The 20,976-nt window shown below is 56.3% G+C and overlaps 2 protein-coding genes across 3 annotated transcripts in view; one reads left to right on the forward strand and one right to left on the reverse strand.

Annotated features, from left to right (window-relative positions):
* Positions 1-413: 413 nt before the first annotated feature.
* ATP1B1 (ATPase Na+/K+ transporting subunit beta 1) lies at positions 414-19,623 on the forward strand. The gene is made up of 6 exons (XM_059674154.1): positions 414-974; positions 5,223-5,351; positions 13,649-13,804; positions 15,773-15,957; positions 17,307-17,387; positions 18,276-19,623. The coding sequence occupies exons 1-6, from the start codon at positions 878-880 to the stop codon at positions 18,537-18,539; spliced, it is 912 nt and encodes a 303-aa protein (XP_059530137.1). The 5' UTR covers positions 414-877; the 3' UTR covers positions 18,540-19,623.
* Positions 19,352-20,976, reverse strand: part of NME7 (NME/NM23 family member 7) — a 118,310-nt gene continuing 116,685 nt past the window's right edge. For both annotated transcript variants that reach the window (XM_059674148.1, XM_059674147.1), the window contains one exon: positions 19,352-19,707. In XM_059674148.1, the coding sequence (XP_059530131.1) occupies positions 19,675-19,707 (33 nt within the window). In that variant the 3' untranslated portion in view covers positions 19,352-19,674. The remainder of the gene's footprint in view (positions 19,708-20,976) is intronic.

The following is a 20,976-nucleotide window of genomic DNA, read 5'->3' on the forward strand; positions in this document are numbered from 1 at the left end:
TTGGGCGTCCCGGAGTGACCTTCCCCCCCGCCCGGGCCTAGGAGGGTGGACCTGCGGCAGAGGAAACCCGGGGCGCGCTGGGAGGGCGGGCGCCGACGCCACTAGATCAGTACAGCCGGGCCGGGGCGCCGGGCGACGCAGGTGTAAGACCCCGCACGACGGCGGGGCTGGTGGGCGCTGGGCCGCAGCGAGGAGAGGGCTGCGCGGCGCCGCCTGCTCACTCCCCGCCGCCCCTCCCCGCGCCCCCGCGAGCCTGCCCACCCCTCTCGCCACCGCGGCTCCTTTGTGCCGGCCCCACGCCCTCCCCCCCGGACCCGGGGCCCGCCCCTCCGCGCCGGCGATTGGCCAGCCTGGCCGCTAGTGGGCGGGGCCCCGCGGCGCCGCGGCGCGGTATATAGTAAAGGTAGAGCGTGCGCCCTCCGCCAATTGCTCGGCTCGCGGCGTCGTCGTCGTGCTGTCCGCCGTCCGTTTGTCCGTCCTTCCCGCTGACTTTCTCCGGCCTCGGCCGTCTCCGCAGAGGTCACCGGAGGCGGGGGCCCCGTTCGCGTTCCCAGGGGCCGCAGGAGTGGAGCCCCCGAGCTCCAAGGGCAAGAGGAGCGGGTGCTGGACCAAAGAGAGCCCGTGAGCGGCCGCGTGCCCACCAATAGGTGCGGGGCTCGGAGCCGCCCAGCCCTCCCTCCGCCCCCGCCCCCGCCTCCTCCCCCCTCTCGCTCTCGCTCCCGCTCCTCCGCGGCGCGTCTGGCACTCGGAGCGCCGCAGCGGCAGCGGCGGGTGCAGCCTGCGCAGATCCCGGCCGGCGCCGAGCGGCAGCGGGAGCGGACCCCGGGCGCACGCCGCAGTCTCACCGCAGCCCCGCGGCAGCCGCTGACCCGCCACCATGGCCCGCGGAAAAGCCAAGGAGGAGGGCGGCTGGAAGAAATTCATTTGGAACTCGGAGAAGAAGGAGTTTCTGGGCAGGACCGGCGGCAGCTGGTGTAAGTACGGGGTCCGCAGCTCTCCCCCCAGCGCCTGTCTCCAGGGCGGCGCGTCCCCTGCGCGCCCTGGAGGGTGGAGGGGTCGCGCCGCGGGCCGATCGCCCAGGCGGACTGTGGAGAACCCGGCGCCGGCGCGGGTGGGGGCCGAGCGCCAGGCGGAGGGTTCTCTGGATCGTGGAGGTCGTGTTTTGGTAATTTGCGGTCTATCGATCGAGCCCTTCCCTGCTGGGAATGGTCAGGCATGGGCAACGAGATGGGTCTCTCCCAATGGTCATGTCCCAGGTCCCTAAAAAACAACCGGGAGGTGTGAGGTTGCGGGCAATCAGGCGTCATGCAGGCGAGGCTGCGTGTTTTAGCACCTTCTGGTCTAAATATGTGCCTCCGGGCGCGGGCGGGAACCGTCCCCACTGCAGTATTTCAGCGCGATGCCCAGTTCCCCGCGACCTCCCCCGGAGCCCGCACAGCCCGCCACGGCCCTGCAGCACCGCACAGTCTGGTTGATTTCCATGTCTGCTCAGATGCGGCATTGGGAGTTGAGTGGATCCTGGTGCAGGGTTCGTCCAGGAATAGCACAAAGGCACAAGCAGGTCATTGTGTAAGATTTTGGGCAGCCGGTAGCTTAGCTGGATAGCTTTCCACCCCCATTGAAAATTAAATACCACATGTGTCGTCTTCCTCCCTACACCTGGAGGGTGACATCGGTGTGTGTGTGTGAGTGTGTGTGTGTGCGTGTGTGAGTGTTTAAAGGTCATTTTGAAGGGCAGAGTTGTAGGCAAATCTGAGTCGTGACTGCAGTGAGAGAGGGAGGGACTCCCCCTGCTGCATCACTGCCCCCTCCCTCTGGTATCATCACCGCCACCATCATGGACACCCCTGCACCCCCTTGCAGCCAGAGGGAGCCCAGAGAGGGGCTGGCGTAGGGTCCTCATTGGGAGACTCTGTGGGCATCAGCAGAATGAGTCAGGGAAATAGGTCTTGGCTGACATTTTGAAATGGAAGAAGCCAGAATCTGTGTTTTTATGTAAAGAAAGAGAAAATGCAGCCTGTGGTCTAGGCCCCTCTTGATTGAAAAGTGAAGGGTTAATAATGCATCACCCTTCAAGGTTAGTCAAGGTGAAACCTCATCCCAAGGTGTTCCTGGGGAGCATGGTGTCCGGGAGCCGTGTTCCATGTAGCTCTTCACCGCGATGGCTTCTCGCGTGTGTTTCATGTTTTCTTGTGTTTGGGGAGACTGGTCTGCAGTGGGATGATTGCCGTGGCTCCTCTGCGTCTTCCTAACGTGGAGGGAACCTGGGAGTCAGGGTGTGTGGCGTGAACAGCTCCCTGCCGGGGCCATCTTCTAGCCACTCCTGGTGCCTCGCAGGAGGCCTGGGGTGGGGGTGCATGCGCAGTGGCCCCCTTCTCCCAGGCCCCGGAACCTCCCTGCCCTGGGGGGCCGTCCCCAGCCTTGGCATGGGTCGCTGCCGCATTGGCTCTGGGAATATTGCAAAATTTGCCCTCTTGTGCCCCCCCCTCCTGATTAAATATATATTTTTTTCCTCCTTCCAATTACAGAATAACATTTGCTTTGGAGGGTAAGGCTGTATGGAAGTGCCTGTTCTTTAAGCCGACATTTAAGGGGGCAGCGCCTCCATGAGATAGTGGGGGGAGAGCGGGAGAGAGAGAGAGAGAGAGAGAGGGGATGAGTGTGTTAATGTTTGTGTCTCGGGTCCACACCACACAGTGGATGGATGCAGACCCAGGACCCGTGTGCCTGGCCGTCTTTCCATCGTTTCCCGGGGCAGGTGCTGGGCTAGAGCTCCAGGGTCTGCTCGGTGCTGACATGTCTGCCCGTGCCGCGGTGTGGGAAAGGTCAGAGCCTGGGCAGCAGAGGCGGTGGCGGCGGCCCCGCGGGGAAAGGCCACCTTTGCAGCACTGGCCTGCAGGGCGCCCTTGGGACTCGCCCTTGGCTCAGTCGCGCCTGCAGGTAGATTGTCACCCGGGGGCGCGGGAGCCTCCCCGTCACCGGAAACCTGGGCAGAAAGCCCCACCTGTTTAAGTTAGTGCCGATCACCCGAGCCCCCCTTACTGCGCTAACAGGAACTGCGGGTTGATGTTTTCCTTCTGTCCGTGACCCTTTGAAGGGTACTTCTCTCCCCCGCTTTGGACAGCCTTTATATTACTTGTATTTTTTAAAAGGAAGAAAAACTGCTTTAAAGAAAAATGCCCCTCTAGCCTGCCCCTGTGCCCCGGCTGGCTGGTACCATTTGCCCAGCTCTCTCTGAGCAGCCCCCGGGGGCCTGTGCAGGCCCTGCCAGACCTGCATTGCCCCCCCACCCCACCCCAGGGGCTGCGCCCCGATACCTGGGCACCTTTTGCTAAGTGACACCTCAGAGCAAGAGGGGAATTCCTGGCTTCCCTCTGGGCCCAATGCGTTGGGCAACCAGATCGGTTGCATCTTAAGTGTAATCAGTGTGCTTGGCCAGCGCCCCGTCCCCCCCTCCCCTGCGTTCCTGTTGTAGATGGCAGCCTCCATTATGCACCTTCTCCTATGGTTAGCGTGGGGCCTCTGGGTCCGAGGGAGGGTATAGAAAGGCTCTGGGCGTTGGAAGCCAGTGTGGCTGGGGCGAGAGCACCGCCGAGGTGGGGGCAGCACGCAGCGGCTGCGTGGTTCTCGCGGACTGTGCAGCACCAGCCTTGCACCTCTTAGGAGCAGCCGCTGGAAAAATTTTCCAGGTCTCTTGACGTCACAGCCTTGCCATTTGCCTGCCGCTGCCTGGATACGGAGCAGCGCTTAACCCTTGCTCGCCTGGAGGCAGCCTCGGAGCTGGGCAGCTGCCTTCTGCTGCGGTTGCCTTTCCTTTGCTGGTCTCTGCCTCGCCCCCTTCTTCTGAAAGGGTTATAATCCATCGCTTTGGTGTGCTTTTTTGGCACGGTCTGCTTATTCTAACAGCTCTCTAGTGGGATTACTTGCTGATAGGAAAGCTGGTGTTTTAAATGGATGGAGACCTGGCTAATGCCCCCCCCTCATACTCCCCCCCCTACACACACACAGAGGTCCCCCTCACCACCCTCGTCCACTTCTTTTCAATAACATTTTTGTTCTGTAGCTTTTCCCCAAGGACCCCGCACCTAATGCATGAGATCTGGGCCTTTTCTAGACGCCACCAAAGGCCCCTCTGCAGTCATGTTGCAGACAGGGAACCTCCCGGCTCACTTCTTCCCACTTTGCATTTGCGTTGAGCTGTTTGGCTGGCGCAGGGCTGCCGGGCCGCGCCTGGTACAGCCTGTTACCGTGCAGCTAATCGGGAGGTAATCCTTGTAAACCTGTAACTGATAGCTCAGTGAGCCTCCGGGCCCCGGGTTTTTTTGCATTTTTGCTTTTTCAGCTATCTCAGCCTCTGCTATCCTGGGAAAAAGAAAATGCAGCTCAGGTTAGTCATTATTCTGGGTCCAGAGGATGAAATACAAATGTGCTGGCCATTTTCACTAGTGCATTTTCTTTTTAAATATATTTTTATTGATTTCAGAGAGGAAGGGAGAGGGAGAGAGAGAGATAGAAACATCAATGCTGAGATCATTGATGGGCTGCCTCCTGCATGCCCCCTACTGGGGATCAAGCCCACAACCCAGACATGTGCCCTTCACCAGAATCGAACCCAGGTCCCTTCAGTCCATAGGCCGACGCACTATCCACTGAGCCACACCAGCTGGGGCTGCGTTTTCTTTATTTCTGGTTTGGTGCGCCCAGAGGGAAACCTGGGTGTGAGTGACGAGTGATGAGTACCAGAGGCAGGAGGCCGTGAGGAGCAGGAGAGCCTCCTGGGCTCTGGGCACTCCTGGCTGTCGCAGCGCTGTGTGCTTGAACGAGCAGCAAGGCGTGGCTGTAAGCAGCACAGCTCACAGGCTTCTGCGGGGAGATGCTGCCCTTTGCAGTGCATGGCAGAAGCACACCGACAGGGCCCTGGGTTTCATGGACATTTTTTAAATTTGGGGAATACAGTTATTTCCTATAAAGAATCTTAGTCCTAGTTGAACATTCCTCCTACCCCCAACCTCCCCTGACAGGCACACCGTGATGGAGGCAGTCCTCCCCCTGCCCCCTCCCCCTGCCTGTCACACTGGTCAAGGCTGGAGCAGGAGCCCTGCAGGCACGGGTGCGGGGGGGTTGGGGGGGAGGAGGGTGTGCACGCACCTCTGGGAAGGTTTGAGGGGCGTTCTGAGCCCGTGACGGCATCACAGCATCTGTTCTGTCTGCTCTCCTTGCAGTTAAGATCCTTCTGTTCTACTTGATCTTTTACGGCTGCCTGGCCGGCATCTTCATCGGGACCATCCAGGTGCTGCTGCTCACCATCAGTGAATTTAAGCCCACCTACCAGGACCGCGTGGCCCCGCCAGGTAACGTGAGCGAGCACGCGCTCAGTGCTTCCCGAGGGGGAGGGGGTGCTGTCTGTGGAGGCGGGTTCTCTGACAGCCTGCGGGGAGCAGCAGCAGCTTCCCTCTGCGCCCGGCTCTCCGCTCCCCCAGCCACCGGCCACGGGCTCCAGCTGGCCTCCGTCCGGGGTCCCTGTGGCCACAGGCCGTTAGGGGGCTCTTACACACTCTCGAGGGGACTGTGACTCAGAGAAATCCTTTAAAACACCGCTTGGCTCCTGTTCGCAAAGGCGAACTGATTTCACACGGGAGGAGCCAGGGTTTCCGGGGTCCATTCTCCCACCTGCTACTGACTTACAGTTTGACCTTGAACAAAAGCACCCTCTTCCATTCTCAGTATTTATACCTGTTTTATGAGCATCTGTTTACTGGCTTTCGGGACCCACTGCCATTTAACTGTCTGAAAACGTGGCTTCCCAAAGCTTCTAGAAAATACAGGAGCACACGAGGGCCCCACCTGTGCGTGTCCACAGCGGCCACGGCCACCCCGGAGCCCGGGCCGGTACCCTTGATGCTCGCAGGGCAGGGCGTGCAGCCTCCAGCGCGGCTGTCCTGGCTCTGAAGAGTCATTGTCGGGAGGACCTGGAGGGAAGGAAATGTTGCATAACTTCCGGGTTCTCGTTATAAGTGACCTTGGGGTGGCTTTGGTGTGTCCCCTCCAGTGTCCCTGGGCAGCTGTTCCGTAGCAGCTGTATTGGGGTGACAGTCCTGGGCTGTCTTCGGGCACCGGGCAGCCTCGGTCACGTCTGGCTGCCGTTGCAGACTCCTCACACCACCCCCTTGGCTGTGGGAGGGACTCTGAGAACATCCCCGAATGTGGAGGTGGCGAGCGGGCCTTTTAGCCTCACGTCAAGTCACGTCTGATGTAAGGAAACCCCAATATTCCCAGATACGTTAGGTCTAGGGGATGTTGGAAGTGGAAAAAGAAAACATGTAAGTATATAAAATTACTTAAACCTGATCTTAATAACCCCGTTTCCAGAAACATCCCCGAGGAGAGGGGGTCTGTGGGAGGCTGCAGGGGATTCTGGGAAACGTCCGCCACAGTTAAGGGTGGCATGTCCCGCACCCTCTTCTGTTACAGTGTTACGGGAGCATTAGTGACCACAGTTTATCTTGTATGGAACTTTTTTTGCCGTTTAAAAGCTATTTTTCGATAATGATGCTATTTTATAAGAATTCTTGTATGTACAACCACAGTTGACCAGGAAGTCCAGCATCTTGTCTCATTGCCACATTCAGAAACGGGTCCTTTACTGTATGAACTCTGGGGTTCAGCCTTTGATAAAGTTCTGCATCTCCTCCGCGTCCTGTGCAGAAGGAGCTGCTACTCTCAAGGGGAATCCAAGTACCTGCCTTTTCACGGGGACCTTGCAGGTGACCTTGCAGATGACCTTGCTGGGAAACCCCTGGCCGAGGTGCTGGTCCTCCCGCCACCCTCCCGCCTCTCCAGCCCCTTCCTGAAGGCACATGCTTAGCGCCTATATTTAGCGTCCTCGCGGCCGTGGCGGTCCCTGGCCCGAAGGAATGCCGGTGGCTCATCTCGGAAATATGCGGTCCTGTCCTTTGAGTCACAGGCCTCATCCTCCAGCTTCCCTGTCCTGTCACCTGGGTTCTTTGTCACTTCTCTGTCTTTCCTTTTCCTCCTCCCCTCGCCCTTCACTTTGCCAGGGGAGTCCAGGCCAAGCCCCCTCTATCCGTGGCCTTGCCCAGTGAGGACCCTGGCAGCCTGGAGGGGGTGGGGCGGCCGGGTCTCAGAGCTCTGCCTGCGGAGGTGCTCCCAGGGGCCGCGCGCCCTCCTCTTGGCGTCGTGGAGAGCAGATCATAGCGGTCTGCATCTTTGATAGGCAGTAGCTGTTCTTCAGGCTGCAGGCGGAACAAATGTATAGAGGAAACCCTGGCCATTTTGGGTCTTCAACTGAATGTCTCTAAGCCTCTCTTTGACATGTAAAGAGGGAACACTGTAGTTTTCAGCAAACGAACCTACTGAGTGTGGCAGAGTTGGCCCAGTGTTCACAGACGGAAGACGAATTGAGGTCATTTTTGACTGAATTGGAGGCTCTAGCAGCAGCCTGGCCGGACCAGGCATGGCCCGCCCTGCGCACTCGGAACCCTGTGACCGTGGCCAGGGGAAGCAGATGTGCAGAGCATTCGGCCCTGCGTGTCTCTGACGTTGGATAAGCCGGCAGGCTAAACACGAGTCTCAGGACTAGATTACAAAATGAACCGCAGGTCAAGGGAACACGCATACCACGGCCAGCTTCCTGGGCGGTGGTGGCCATTGGCCTGTGGCAGTCCTGAGCTCCTTGCACAGCGCTGTTGCTGAAGGGTATCGGAACAGACCTGCCCACTAGGCCTGGGAGGCCCGGGCTAGAGCCTGGGCGGAGATGTTAGGCTGAGACATATTCCTGTTGCTATTCTCGTGGGTCAGAGTGGCTGCTGGTGGTAGTTTCACGTTGCCCAACCTACACCTGCATGCGGGGCTGAGCCATTCCACCTGAGTGCACAGCAACGCTGACCTGACGGGGAAGGTGGCCTCTGGAATTGGACACAACCACACGCACTGCTTCACCTCACTAAGCCTCAGTTTTCTCATCTGCAAAATGGGAATGCTATCCTGGGAGGATTAAAGAAGTGTAGGTAAGGCACACGAGTGGCATTAAAAGGCGGCTATCAACAGCCACGTTCTGTAACCCCTGGATACCGAATTCATTTTTGCAGGCTGAGCTGTGGCTGATACAACAGAGGCGCTTTATGCACCCACGTTTTCCTGAGGTGAACAGAATCCTGGCTTTCTGTGAAGAGCTGTTGGGAGAAATTGGAATAGGAAACGTGTGAAAACAGTGAATTTAAATGACATTGGAGTTCTGTGATCTCCCTGTAGAATACCCAGGCCCATGGGGTCAGCCCCGGCAGACCTCTTAGGGGAGTCCGCATGGTGTCAGCCGTGTCCTCTCCCTGTGATGGGGTGGGGGGCCCTGGACAGGCTGAGGCCCGCGTGCACACCAGCTCTCGCCCCCCAGGCCCAGCCCTGGTCTGCCCCTGGGTCCTTGCCCCGCCTCCAGCTCATTGAGCGGCAGTGGCATGACGGAAGGTCCCTGTGTGTCACCCGTGGGCCCGGGGAAGGCAGAGCCGCCGCCGGCTTCCTGCTGAGCAGGGATGAACTTTGCCCTTTCCTTCCTGGCGAGGTTGGGGGTGGCTTTGGTTTGGCTTTGAAGCGCGCGTGGATCGTTGTTGGGAGGACGGAACCAGAACCGAGGCGGGGAACAGGGTGGCGAGGCCAGACCGCACAGCCCCGCCCGCAGCCTCGGTCCGTGTTGGTGGCCAAGGGGCACATCTCGTCTCCTGTCCGTTAGGGTCCCAGGCACTGTCGCTCCAGCTCAGACGAGTGGGCTCGTGAGACGTCATCACATCCATCAGAATTGCCTTTTTCCCAACGACAGCACTCGGATGACGGCCTTTCCCTTAAATTTCAGGGGGAATTGGAGCCGTTTGCTCATTGTATTTTGGAGAAATTGTTTCTTTAAAGCCAAGAAGGGGTTTTCTGCCGTTGCCGATGAGACGGCACCAGTGTGTGATCTGTGAGCCGAAATGATGACCAAACACTGGCCTCTCGTGCCCCCTCCCCCTCCCTCTCTGATGGCCCCTCTGAGCTCCAGGCCGTGATGGGCTGGCACTGGGGGCCGGGGGGAGGGGAGGGCACGAGCTCCTAAGTAAAGGGTTGTGGCTGCAAACTCTAGTTCCTGTCCCTCAGGGTCCCCAGCCTCAGTGGTTTCACCACCTGCCCATGTTGCTGTTTCTTCATTATTAAAGACAAGGATACAACCAAAAAGCCCACTTGGGTGCACAGGAAGCCTGGTGGTTAGCTGTAAAAAGTCCTTGGAGCCCCAGGAAAATGGGTCTTGCCCTGATAAAGAGACCAGGGGGGGAAGGAGAAGGGGTGGAGGGGGGTGGACAGGGCACCGGCCTCAGGGCCTCCGACCCCAGGTGGTGCAATGCTTGGGGGCAGCTGCCTCAGTGCCTGCGTCCTAGTAATCTCGTGACCCAAGGGCCCGTGTGACGCAAACGAGACTGGGGTGGGGGTGGGGTGGGGTGGGGTGGGGAAGTATTTTCTAGTGGCTTCCAACCAGGAAAGCATACCTTTCCCCACATACACGCATGAATAGACATAATCAAATATCAGCCCAGCGTGGTGTCCTGTTTCAGGGTATCAGTCCTTAGCCAGTGTTTTGTTTTGTATCCAGGGAAGGCACATACCCGGGCTGTGCTTGTCCTTCAGCTCGGCCCCGACGGGAAGGCACAGTTAACGTAAAACGCTGGGATTTGCCTCTGTCTATATTTCCCGCTGGAAAAGCCATACCTCCACTGGGAGCTAACACATTAGGAGCTGCACAGCCTGCAGAGCCGCCCGGTGAAATCCCACGCGCTTGTACGATAGAGCCACTGGAGGACGTGCCCTCTCTGCTCATCTGAGGGTGGGTGTGCAGCCAGGCAATGCCTGCTGGGCCTCCGCCCAGCAAGCACGGCATCGATCTTGGACGGAAGAGGCCCGTCCACCGAGGGCTGTTGAACGCCCAGATGGGCTGCAGAGACAGTCCAGCAACTCGTCTTTCCAGGACTTTTCACAGGAAGCAGATTCCGGGTGTCTGGAGAGGGTCACAGGGGCTGCCTGGAGGGGGTCACAGGGGCTGCCTGGAGGGGGTCGCAGGGGGCTGCCTGAGAGGGTCGAAGGGGGGGCTGGAGGGGGGCTTTGAGTCTGGTTGGTCCCTGGTCACTGTCAAAGCTGAGCCTGAGGCGGGAGGTGAGGCAAAGGCTGCTGGCTTCCCCTTTACCCTTCCTTTGTCATTAGGAAAGCTGATAGTGAACTTGCAGAGGCAAAGTAAAACGCATAAATATCTTAGTGGCATTTGAAGGGGGAAACTGCACGTGCACACGCATGCATGCACGTGTGTATACATGTATGTTCAGGCACACACATGCATGTACATGTATGAGTCTGTATAGACATGCACACATGTGCAATTGTATGTACAGATGCACATGTGTATACGTGTATGGGTGCGTGCATATATGTGTATGCATGTGGGTGTGTTGCATGTGTGTACACACGTATGAGTGTGCATGTAGGTGTTTATCTGTACATAGGTGTGTGTGTGTGTATGAAACATACTCCCCATTTTTAATTGAAAATCACTTCTCCACGCACAGGAGAGACAGGATATGAGGTACAGTGCCCGCGGCTGCATTGATGAGTGCTCTTTGCCCCTGGTGGTCAGGGGGGTCCCTGCCTGAGGTTTCTCCGGAGAACGAGGCTTCTTTGGAGAGAGCGCAGGTGAACCTGGGCGACATGAGGGCCAGGGCGCTGACTGCCCTGTGCAGTGGGAAACCCACATCTAACTTCACTCCCAGAGACTGAACGCTCATGGCCTCTGTCGACCAGATGCCTTTCCGAGAACATAAACAGGCCATTCACACATTCTGCCTGCTGTGCTCTTACAATAAAGTAGCTAAGAAAAGATGTTACTAAGAAAAGCATATGCAAGAGAAAATACATACATATATTTTATGCATTCATGACATACCTAACTTTTTCTTAATTAAAAAAAAAAAAGAAAATATTTGTAGGATATAATACAATATTTTTGCCTGAACTTGCAGAGGCAAAATAAAACCCATAAATAGCATTTATCTGTGAGTTTTTCATATTATCACAAACTTCCAGAAAATGTTCAAATGTCTCGGAGGAATCCGCACACCAGTGGGCCAGGTCCTGGGGCTGTGCAGAGGCCTGAGTCTCCGAGCTAAGGCTGTCCAGGTGGACAGGGTGGACCCTGGTGGCTTCAGGAGCGAGCTCCACCATAAGCCCTGGATGAGGGCAGACGGGGTGGCAGCCCCAGGCGAGGGCAGAGGGGGTGGCAGCCCCAGGCGAGGGCAGGGGGGGCGGTGGCAGGCCCAGGCAAGGGCAGAGGGGGTGGCAGCCCCAGGTGAGGGCAGAGGGGGGGTGGCAGGCCCAGGCAAGGGCAGAGGGGGGTGGCAGCCCCAGGCGAGGGCAGAGGGGGGGTGGCAGGCCCAGGCGAGGGCAGAGGAGGGGTGGCAGCCCCAGGCGAGGGCAGAGAGGGGGTGGCAGCCCCAGGCGAGGGCAGAGGGGAGGTGGTAGCCCCAGGCGAGGGCAGAGGAGGGGTGGCAGGGAGACCGCCAGAACCCGAGGATGGAGAGCCCCTCCTCACCTGGGCTCCTTTCCCTCTTCATCTTTGTGGGTAGCTGTCGATGGTACCCAGGTGCCTCTAGCACCAATCCCACGGCCACTTTTCCTAATTTATTGTAGAAAGATTGTCCAGGGGATATTTAAATTCCTTTGGTCATATAATTTTCTATGGTTTCGGAGCATTATAAAAAATGTAGATTATTTTATTTATTGATCTTAGAGGGAGAGAGAAACATCAAATTGTTGTTCCACCATCCATGTACTGCCTGGTTGAGTCTTTTTCTTTAAAAAAATTTTTTTTTTATTTCAGAGAGGAAGGGAGAGGGAGAACGAGATAGAAACATCAATGATGAGAGAGAATCATGGATCAGCTGCCTCCTGCACGCCCCCAACTGGGGATTAAGTGCACAACCCAGGCATGTGCCCTGACCAGGGATCAAACTGTGACCTCCTGGTTCCTAGGTTGATGCTCAACCACTGAGCCACGCCAGCCTGGCTGCCGGGTTGATTCTTGCATGTGCTCTGACCCGAGATCAAACCGCAAGCTTGGTGACTTGGGTCAATACTCTAACCAACTGAGCCACTGGCCAGGGCCTAAACATCATCTCAGCTGTAGTAACCTTTCTTTATTTTTAAGCAAAGACTGAAAACATTTTGTTTTTATGAGTTGGCTCTGTGACTTCCCCCGGACTCCCTCCCTCCCGCTGACAGCTTCATCCCGGGTTCTTCAGGTTCTGCATCAGCCTTTTGAAGATTCCTAATGTCACTCCTGGAGTCGCCTGTCTCAGCCGCCCCCCCTTCCCTCTGGGGAGCTGCGCGTGGGGGAGGCGTGGCCCAGCCAGCCCCACGCCGGGCCTCCTCACGCCCCACCGCAAAGCTCAACCCCATCCTCAAGGGCTAGAAAAACAGCCGCACCCCGTGGTCACTTCTGCTTCAGTCACATCACGGCGCTGTCCGCCTGGCACAGAGGGCAGGTCTGGGACTGGGGACTAGAGTAGGGTTGCCGGATGAGCAAATAAAAATACGGGAGGTGCAACTACATTTGAGCTAAAGATCAATTACAGGTGATCTTTTAGGTGGGTGTCCCATGTAATATATGCAGTACATGTCCCGTCGTGCGTGTCCATGTAGCATGTAGGCCATCGATCTCTAATAATAAAAGGGTAATATGCTAATTAGACTGGACGTCCTTCCGGATGTCATTCCGGACGTCCTTGATGAAGCCGGGGCGGGGGGGAAGCTGGTGCTGGCAGCTGGGGGAAGGAAGGCCTATTCTTGCACAATTTTTTGAGCATCAGGCCTTTAATGCTTATATAAAAGTTCCTTGTGGGTTATCTGGATTTCTGGTGTGGCCAGGCATCTTGAATTCACCTGCATCTGGGACAGAATTCCACTGTGACGGGCACCTCCCATCGCCCCTGGGAGGGCCGTGCACTGCTGTGCACAGGTCTGTCTAGGAGTCTGTGATGGCAGAGTCTTCCAGAAATTACAGAATCTAAGACCCGGGTGAAGCGTGGAGCCAGGGTGCGCATGCTGAGACCTTTATCCTGGCTGGCCCTGTGCCTGCTCAGAGTAACCACTTATTTCAGAATGGAAAGCAGGTCCCTCACGTCCATCCCGACCCTCCAGTTCAGGGTAAGAGCCGGAGAAATGTCTGTGGGGTAGTGGCCTGACCTCACTGACGGGGAGACCTGTGGCTCCCGGCCGGCAGTGAGGCAGGAGGGCACGTGCGCACGGGGGACCGCTGGGCAGGCGACAGGCTTTGGGTGCGGCGTGGTTGGGTGGGAATTCTGGTCCCACCGCTTCCTCTGTGACCTTGGGCCAGGTGCTTAACCTCTCTGTGCAAGAAGTGCTTTCATGCATAACGTGGAGATAACGCCTGTGATGAACCGTGACGTTATTCTGATGCCAAGGGATTGCACGCGTGGGGAATCGGACTCGTCCCCTTTAGGCAGGTGGGATGAGCCGTGTTTGTTCGCGGAGCGTCTGCTGTGGATTCTCGGATGACTTGCTTCTCGCTGGTGATCGTCTCTGTTTGTGCCTCTGCCTGGTGCAGGACTCACACAGGTTCCTCAGATCCAAAAGACCGAGATCTCCTTCTACCCCACCAAGCCCGAGAGCTACGAGCCGTACGTGCTGAACATCGTCCGCTTCCTGGAGAAGTACAAGGACTCGGCGCAGAAGGACGACATGATTTTTGAAGACTGTGGCAGTAAGTCCTCGCTCGGCTGCCGTGGTGGGTCATTCCATCCCCGTTTCTACGGAACGACACCCCTGGGATAATCAGAGATTGCCCCGGTCATACTAAGGGGCCATTTTAAAAATTGATTTCTTCTAGAGAGAGAGAGGGGGGAAGGGGTGGAGAGAGACATGGATGTGAGCGAGAAACATTGATTGGTTGCTCCAGCCACTGGGGATCGAGCCCGCACCTGGGCATGTGCCCTGATCGGGAATTGAACCCACAACCTTTTGGGGCACGGGATGACGCTCCCGCCAATGGAGCGACCAGGCCAGGGCCATTAGTGTGTGTTTCTAAAGCAGGGAGTGTTTTATGGTTCGGGCTTGGGTGCAGTGGAAAAAACAATGTATCCTCTAGTGTCACTACTGCATTGAAAGATGTCTTTAAAAACCTAGACCCGTGGTCGGCAAACTGCGGCTCGCGAGCCACATGCGGCTCTTTGGCCCCTTGAGTGTGGCTCTTCCACAAAATACCACAAAATACCATGTGCGGGCGCGCACAGACAGTGCGATTGAAACTTCGTGGCCCATGCACAGAAGTCGGTATTTTGTGGAAGAGCCACACTCAAGGGGCCAAAGAGCCGCATGTGGCTCGCGAGCCACAGTTTGCCGACCACGGACCTAGAAGATCTGCTTTTGCCTGCTCAGACCCACAGCCACAGGTCCGCTCTGGCCCCGGTGCCCATGGCTTTTGAGAAGTGCAGTTGCCCGTATTTCCAGATTCCCGCCCTCCCCCGGGCTCGCTCCTCGGAGGCACGCGGGCCTTCCCCAAGTGGCCCTTCGGTGGGACCATCCCTGACTCTACCGGGCTTCCCACCAGACAGGACACCTCTGGGCCGGTGCCGCCACACCAGTCCTTCCCTCCCATCCCAGCACCAAGCAGCCCGCCTCCGCCTGCAGGGGGTCCCCTCCTCACGATGAGGGTGAAAGCCCTAGTAAGTCCTTTAGGAAAGATTCCCTCGTTTAAAAGGAACGTTTCACCACGTCTTTCTCTTTAGAATTTAAAGGTGTTTTTTTTTTTTTTTATGTATTTCTTTATTGATTTCAGAGAGGAAAAGAGAAGGAAAGAGAGATAGAAACATCAATGATGAGAGAGAATCATTGATCGGCTGCCCCCTGCACACCCCCTACTGGGGATGGAGCCCGCAACCCAGGCATGTGCCCTTGGCCAGAATCGAACCCGGGACCCTTCAGTCCACAGGCTGATGCCCTATCCACTGAGCCAAGCCGGCTAGGGCGAATTTAAAGGTTTTCATCTCACTTTGCAGTAACTTAAAAGGCCTGATGGATTGAACTGAGGCACGTTACCGTTGGAAGGGAAAACGGTTAATTTGTGACCTTGAAAGTCAATAGAAATTAATTTGCCTCAGTATTCTGCAGGATGTTTTGTGGCGACTTTGAAATCTACGTTCCTTTTCTACTTACTCTGGGTTTGATATGAGGCATAATAAAAAATGCTCCAACTAAACTTCCCATTTGAATGAATTTTTAAGAACGCACAGCTGTGAACGGCAAAGGACTCAAATCCGAAAGAACATTTTTAGAAAACCTTGAATGTGAAAAGGAAGTGAACCGATCCTTTCCCTCTTTCCTGTTCAACCTGCGAATCAGAGGCACAGCCCGAGGACATCCTGACCCAGACCTCCCTGTCCTGCCGGTGACGGGACCCTCCTCGCCTGGGTTCTAACTGCGCTGTCCTCCGGGCTGCGCTGTGAGGGGCGATCCAGTTTCCCTGCAGCCTCCCGACAGCTGAGTCATCCATTATTTAAGGCGGAGAAATATTGCCAGAGACCAGCTGTCAGGAGCTGCCCTGGTGGGGGTTCGGTGCCGGCGTGGGTGTGCTGGGAACCAGGCTGCACCCAGACACTGCGTTCCGGGCAGAGCAGCCGCTGAGCCGGGGAGGGCGGTGGGGGACAGGGTGACCAAGCGCTTGCATTTGCAGGTGTGCCCAGCGACTTCAAAGACCGAGGCGCCTACGACAGTGACCCCGGCGAGCGGAAGGTCTGCAGGTTCAAGCTCGAGTGGCTGGGCAACTGCTCCGGAATAAATGACGAGTCGTTCGGCTACAAGGAGGGCAAGCCCTGTGTCCTCATAAAGCTCAACCGCGTCCTGGGCTTCAAACCCAAGGCAAGTCCCGCTCCTCCCAGCGCAGACGGGCCGCGTGGGGCGCGGAGCAGTGAGGGGTGCGCAGGGAGCCGAGGCGGTGTTAGAGGACACCTGCCAGGGTTTTTGAAACACAGTCGGTAGAGCAGCCTGAAAACCCGTGTGCCCAGCATGAGTTCCGCAGCTTCTCGCTCTCGCTCTCTGCAGCGGTTCCGAGGGGCGGGGCGGGCTCCCCGGTCAGCGGGTGACCGTTCTCCACGCTGTACTCAGCCCAGAGAACGGCGTTCAGAGCGTGAGCTCTTTCGGAGTAGACATAGGAAAGGATGTTTTTAAATTTACAAGCTACCTGCGCAGAGAGCCGTATGCTGGTTTTGGTACTCTTGGAGCCCAGGTATTTTAAAAAATGAACGGCAATCTGAAAAAACAGTTTATTTTCCTGAATGAAGATTGCCTTGCAGAATTACAGTTGAATGCCGTCTGAGTTGAAGCTGATGACCGTGCTGTTGGCTTGCGCCTCCGACGGGGGCCGTCCTGAGGGCCCTGAGGGATGGCAGGTGCCTCCGCTTTTGTAAAACGAGGGACCTTATTCTCTCGTGAGCAGCTGATGCTGCCCTTCGCCCATAAGCACGGGCGCCGGCAGGTCCTGGCCGCCCGCGTGGGCACCGCGGCCCTGAGCGCAGTGTTCGTTCTGATGGGACCGATGGCAGTGCAATTGTGTCATGACCAACACTCACTTCGTTTCTGGAGCCCGGCCCTTCTGTTCACCAGTTTGGTCTTCCTGTTTTTAACGTTGCAGGGATTGCTGGCAGGGAGTTCCGAGAGTCCAATCTAGATCATTCCTTTCTGGTCTCATGCAGAGGCTAGGCCAGAGCATTAGTGCCGTACGATACAGGGGCTGCCCTTCAAAGTGTGCGCGTCCCTTTAAGGATGGACCCCTGCTGGACCCCGTCATTCAGGGCAGGGCCCCCCACCTGTGTGCAGACTGGGCGTCCCTCACAGCGGGAATGCCCCCGGGCAGTGCCCCCACAGGAGGGAAGGGAGGGGGAGGGAGGGAGCATTATATCCTCATGGTTCGCGAGGAAAGCCCGAGTTCCATAAAAACAAACGCCGACCTCTGTCCCTCTGTCTTAGCGGGCGAGGGATGCCCAGCCTGGAGTAGCCGCCTGGTGGTTCCCGGGGAAGTTCCACTTAGAGCTGGGCTGGCCCCGCCTGAGGGTGCTCACACAGCGCAGGCCTTTTATGTCATCGGTCGCGGCCTTTCCGAGATCCCTGGCACTCATTCATCTGCCACCCCCAGGTGTACTTGTTTGGGCTGCAGAAAATTTTAAAAAGTTATTTACAAAATTACTGACCACTGTGGGTTTTATTTTTAGCCTCCCAAGAATGTGACCATGGAGAGTCTTCAAATGGTGAAGTACAGCCCCTATGTCCTGCCCGTTCAGTGCACCGGCAAGGTGAGGGCTGGGACTTACTGAGGGGGCGCGGTGGGGACGGGGGAGGGGCAGGGGGGCCAGAGGGAGGGGTGAGGGGGGGCGAGACAGAGACTGAGGGAGGCTGTTTGAATTAGAGGTAAGATTTTAATATGGGACGTAAGAAACATGGCTTCCCAGAAGCAGCCTCTGTCAGTCAAGTTGTAACTCTATGGAGTAGAACTTCTTAAAAGAACAGAAAGATGTCACAGGAGTGAACCCGCATGTCATCTCCCCCCTGGGCGAGGCAGCGGGAAATCTGGATTAACCAGGTGGAAGGAGTACTGTTCGTGGAGCTGAGAGGCGGACTAGCCCACGCGGGCTTCTCTGGTCCAATTGGGGGTGTGAAAAGTTGGAGCCCAACATTTTTTTTTTTTTTGGTAATTTCACATAAAAAATTGTCCTTGGTTTTTCTTTTAAAAATATTGACAGACTGAAGGTAACACTCAGCACATGTTCCCTATAGACCTAAGAGCAGGTGCCTGGGGGCTTGCTTAGAAGCAAGGGACTCCATCCCCACAGTCCCTGCAACAGGAGAGAGGACATGGGCACAGGGGGATGAAGGGCACGTGAGGAGTGCTGTCCCTGGGAACGGGCCGCTCCCTTCCCTGCCGCCTGGCCTCGAGGGCCTGTCTGCGCTGGAGAAGCACTGGCAGTCGCCTCCGATGGGACCGCTTCCCAAGACGGCTTTTATAGACAGTCCGCGTAGCTCCCTGTGAGACCCCGGCCCAGTGTCCTGCAGGGTTAGGTCTCCTGCTCCCGGCAGGTCGGGGAAGGCCGTGTCCCCGTGTCAGCGTCTGCTCGCTTCCCGAGGGACCGAGGGCCGGTCCGGCGCCTGCGCCTTTAACGTCTCGTTTCCTTTTCGGTTTCTAGCGGGACGAGGACAAGGATAAAGTTGGGAACATAGAGTACTTCGGCCTGGGCAACTACCCCGGCTTCCCGCTGCAGTACTACCCCTACTACGGCAAGCTGCTGCAGCCCAAGTACCTGCAGCCCCTGCTGGCCGTGCAGTTCACCAACCTCACCATGGACACGGAGGTCCGCGTCGAGTGTAGGGCGTACGGGGAGAACATTGGGTACAGTGAGAAAGACCGCTTTCAGGGACGCTTTGATGTAAAGATTGAAGTTAAGAGCTGATCACAAGCACAAATCTTTCCCACTAGCCATTTAAAGAGTTAAGAAAAAGATACAAAAAACCTACTAGTCTTGAACAAACTGTCATACGTATGGGACCTACACTTAATCTCTATGCTTTACACTAGCTTTCCGCATTTCATAGGTTAGAATGTAAATTTAAAGTGTAGCAATAGCAACAAAATATTTATTCTACTGTAAATGACAAAAGAAAAAAATACAAATTGAGCCTTGGGACGTGCCCATTTTTACTGTAAATTATGATTCCATACTGACCTTGGTGAGCAGCGTTCCTGCCCCGAGCATTGCTGCGTGCGCATTTCAGTTCGTGCGCGTCCCGTGGGCGCACACGCCGGTCATTTTCAAGCCATGTTTTATCGTATCTGTTTTCTACTTTCTGTGAGCAAGTTTGCTGTCCAAGGTGTGAATATGCAACGGGAATGAAACTGGCATGGGACTTCTGGGATGGGGGGTTGGCTCTTTCAAAGACCCACGTGCGAGCGTTTTCACACACTCCATAGTCTTTCCTGTGGTGTCAGGTCTTATTCCCGGGGCGGGGGGCTGTTGTGGGGGCGGGGGGGCTGCCCTTTGAGTTTTAATGGCACTACAGAGAAGCACGGACAGGGAGGGTGTGTTGTGCTGTAGGGAACGCTGGCCTGCCCTCGCCCTGTCCCCGCGCTCTGACGCCGGAGGAGAGCGGGCTCGCTGTCGCCTGCCGGGATCAGCCCAGGTGTTTGCTTTGAGCGTTTTCCTTTCCTTTCTCTGAGGCATCACGTGCTGGTGCTGTGTCTTCATGAATGTGTTAACCATTGTCATGGTGGAAGAATTTTATATTTATGCAGTTGTACAATTTTATTTTTTTTTTCTGCAAGAAGAAGTGTAATGTATGAAATAAACCAAAGTCACTTGTTTGAAAAATAAACCTTTATTTTGGACTTTATAAAAGCAACGCAGTAGCCCATAGACGGTGTCCGTGTTGTCCGCAGCCAACCCATGTCCCCCTGTGTACTAGCGCAGGACTGCAGTGCTCTTGTTGATCTTGTACTCGGTCAGGTTCAAACAGTGGACAATAAAAGAATGAACGTGCTCCTCCGTGCCTGAGTCCCTCGTCTCCGCGCCGGCTCCTTTGTCTCCACCGCTAGTTATCCAGGATCTTGAAGAAATACTGGACCTGAAAGACAAGCATGGCTTCGCTGTGTGTGGGTCACGGGCGGGGCCTGCAGAGGCCACGGCGGGTCAGGCCTCGGGTGCCGTGCTCGCCCCTCCCCCGACGGGTGGGCTGGTGGAGGCAGGGCCTGGGCGGGAGGGTTTGCAAGTCAGACATGGTGGGTGCTCCTTCTCTTGTTTAGAGAACAAACTGGTTCCTGCTGGTGCTGCACCAGATACGTCTGGTTTAAAACAAAGCCCAGTTGTCAGCAGTTCAGTTAAAAAAAGCTGAGGTGAGGTTTGGGGCTCGGTAAATGAGCAGGCTCCTCCCTGCTGTTTGGGTTCATGGTCTGCCCGAGTCCTTATTTAGCCATATTGAGAAATCAGCCTCAGTGCGAAGACCACACCGGCTGCTGAGAAACATTTATCAGGTATAACTGAGCCGAAGGTTTAGTATCGCTTCACCAACCTGGGAAATGCCCAGACAGACATGGTGGCTCATGTTTCTGGAAAGGGAGCCTCGCACAGGCCAGGCCGAGAAACCCTGAAGTGTGAGCGAGCCGCTCAGGGAAGCGCTGTCCGCGGGAGGCAGTGTGGCTTTCAGACTCGAAATAGCAGCCCGTTCACACCCCACTCCCACTCCTCCTCGGTGTACAGCCCGCGGACCTGCTGCTCTTGTCTATTCTTTAGAAACATTACCTGAGACGCTGGTATCGCTAGGGCAGCAAAGCGTGATGGCCAATTAATGCCAGAGGGACAATGGCCCATTGAGCAGCAGCAGGGAGCACAGGGGCACAGGCCTGGCTGAGGCGCCGAGGAAACGGCAAAACCTAAAGTAGCACGAAGTGGCCTCAGAAAGGATGTGTGGTGTTTATGAACAAGAAGGGGAATGTTTAGTTTTTACTTTTTAGAGTGGAGGGGAGGGAGCGGGGGAGAGAAACATTGATGTGAGAGACACACATCGACTGGATGCCTCCTGCACACGCTCCAACCAGGGCTGGGTATTGAGTCTGCAACCGAGGTACGTGCCCTTGACTAGGAATTGAACCCACGACTGGTCTGCAGGCTGATGCTCTAACCACTGAGCAAACCAGCCAGGGGGTGGTTTGCATTTTTTTTAAAATACATTTTATTGATTTTCTACAGAGAGGAAGGGAGAGGGATAGAGAGTTAGAAACATTGATGAGAGAGAAACAACGATGAGCTGCCTCCTGCACATGTCCTACTGGGGATGTGCCCGCAACCAAGGTACATGCCCTTGACCAGAATCGAACCTGGGATCCTTGAGTCCGCA

Source organism: Myotis daubentonii, chromosome 18 (genome assembly GCF_963259705.1).
Source record: "Myotis daubentonii chromosome 18, mMyoDau2.1, whole genome shotgun sequence".
NCBI classification, from domain to species: Eukaryota; Metazoa; Chordata; class Mammalia; order Chiroptera; family Vespertilionidae; genus Myotis; species Myotis daubentonii.

Excerpts from the sequence above, each read along its gene's own strand:
- ATP1B1 (XM_059674154.1), top strand. The coding sequence starts at position 878 with ATGGCCCGCGGAAAAGCCAAGGAGGAGGGCGGCTGGAAGAAATTCATT. Across the intron at positions 975-5,222 it reads CAGGACCGGCGGCAGCTGGT|TTAAGATCCTTCTGTTCTAC; the intron begins GTAAGTACGGGG and ends CTCTCCTTGCAG. Across the intron at positions 15,958-17,306 it reads TCCTGGGCTTCAAACCCAAG|CCTCCCAAGAATGTGACCAT; the intron begins GCAAGTCCCGCT and ends TTTTATTTTTAG.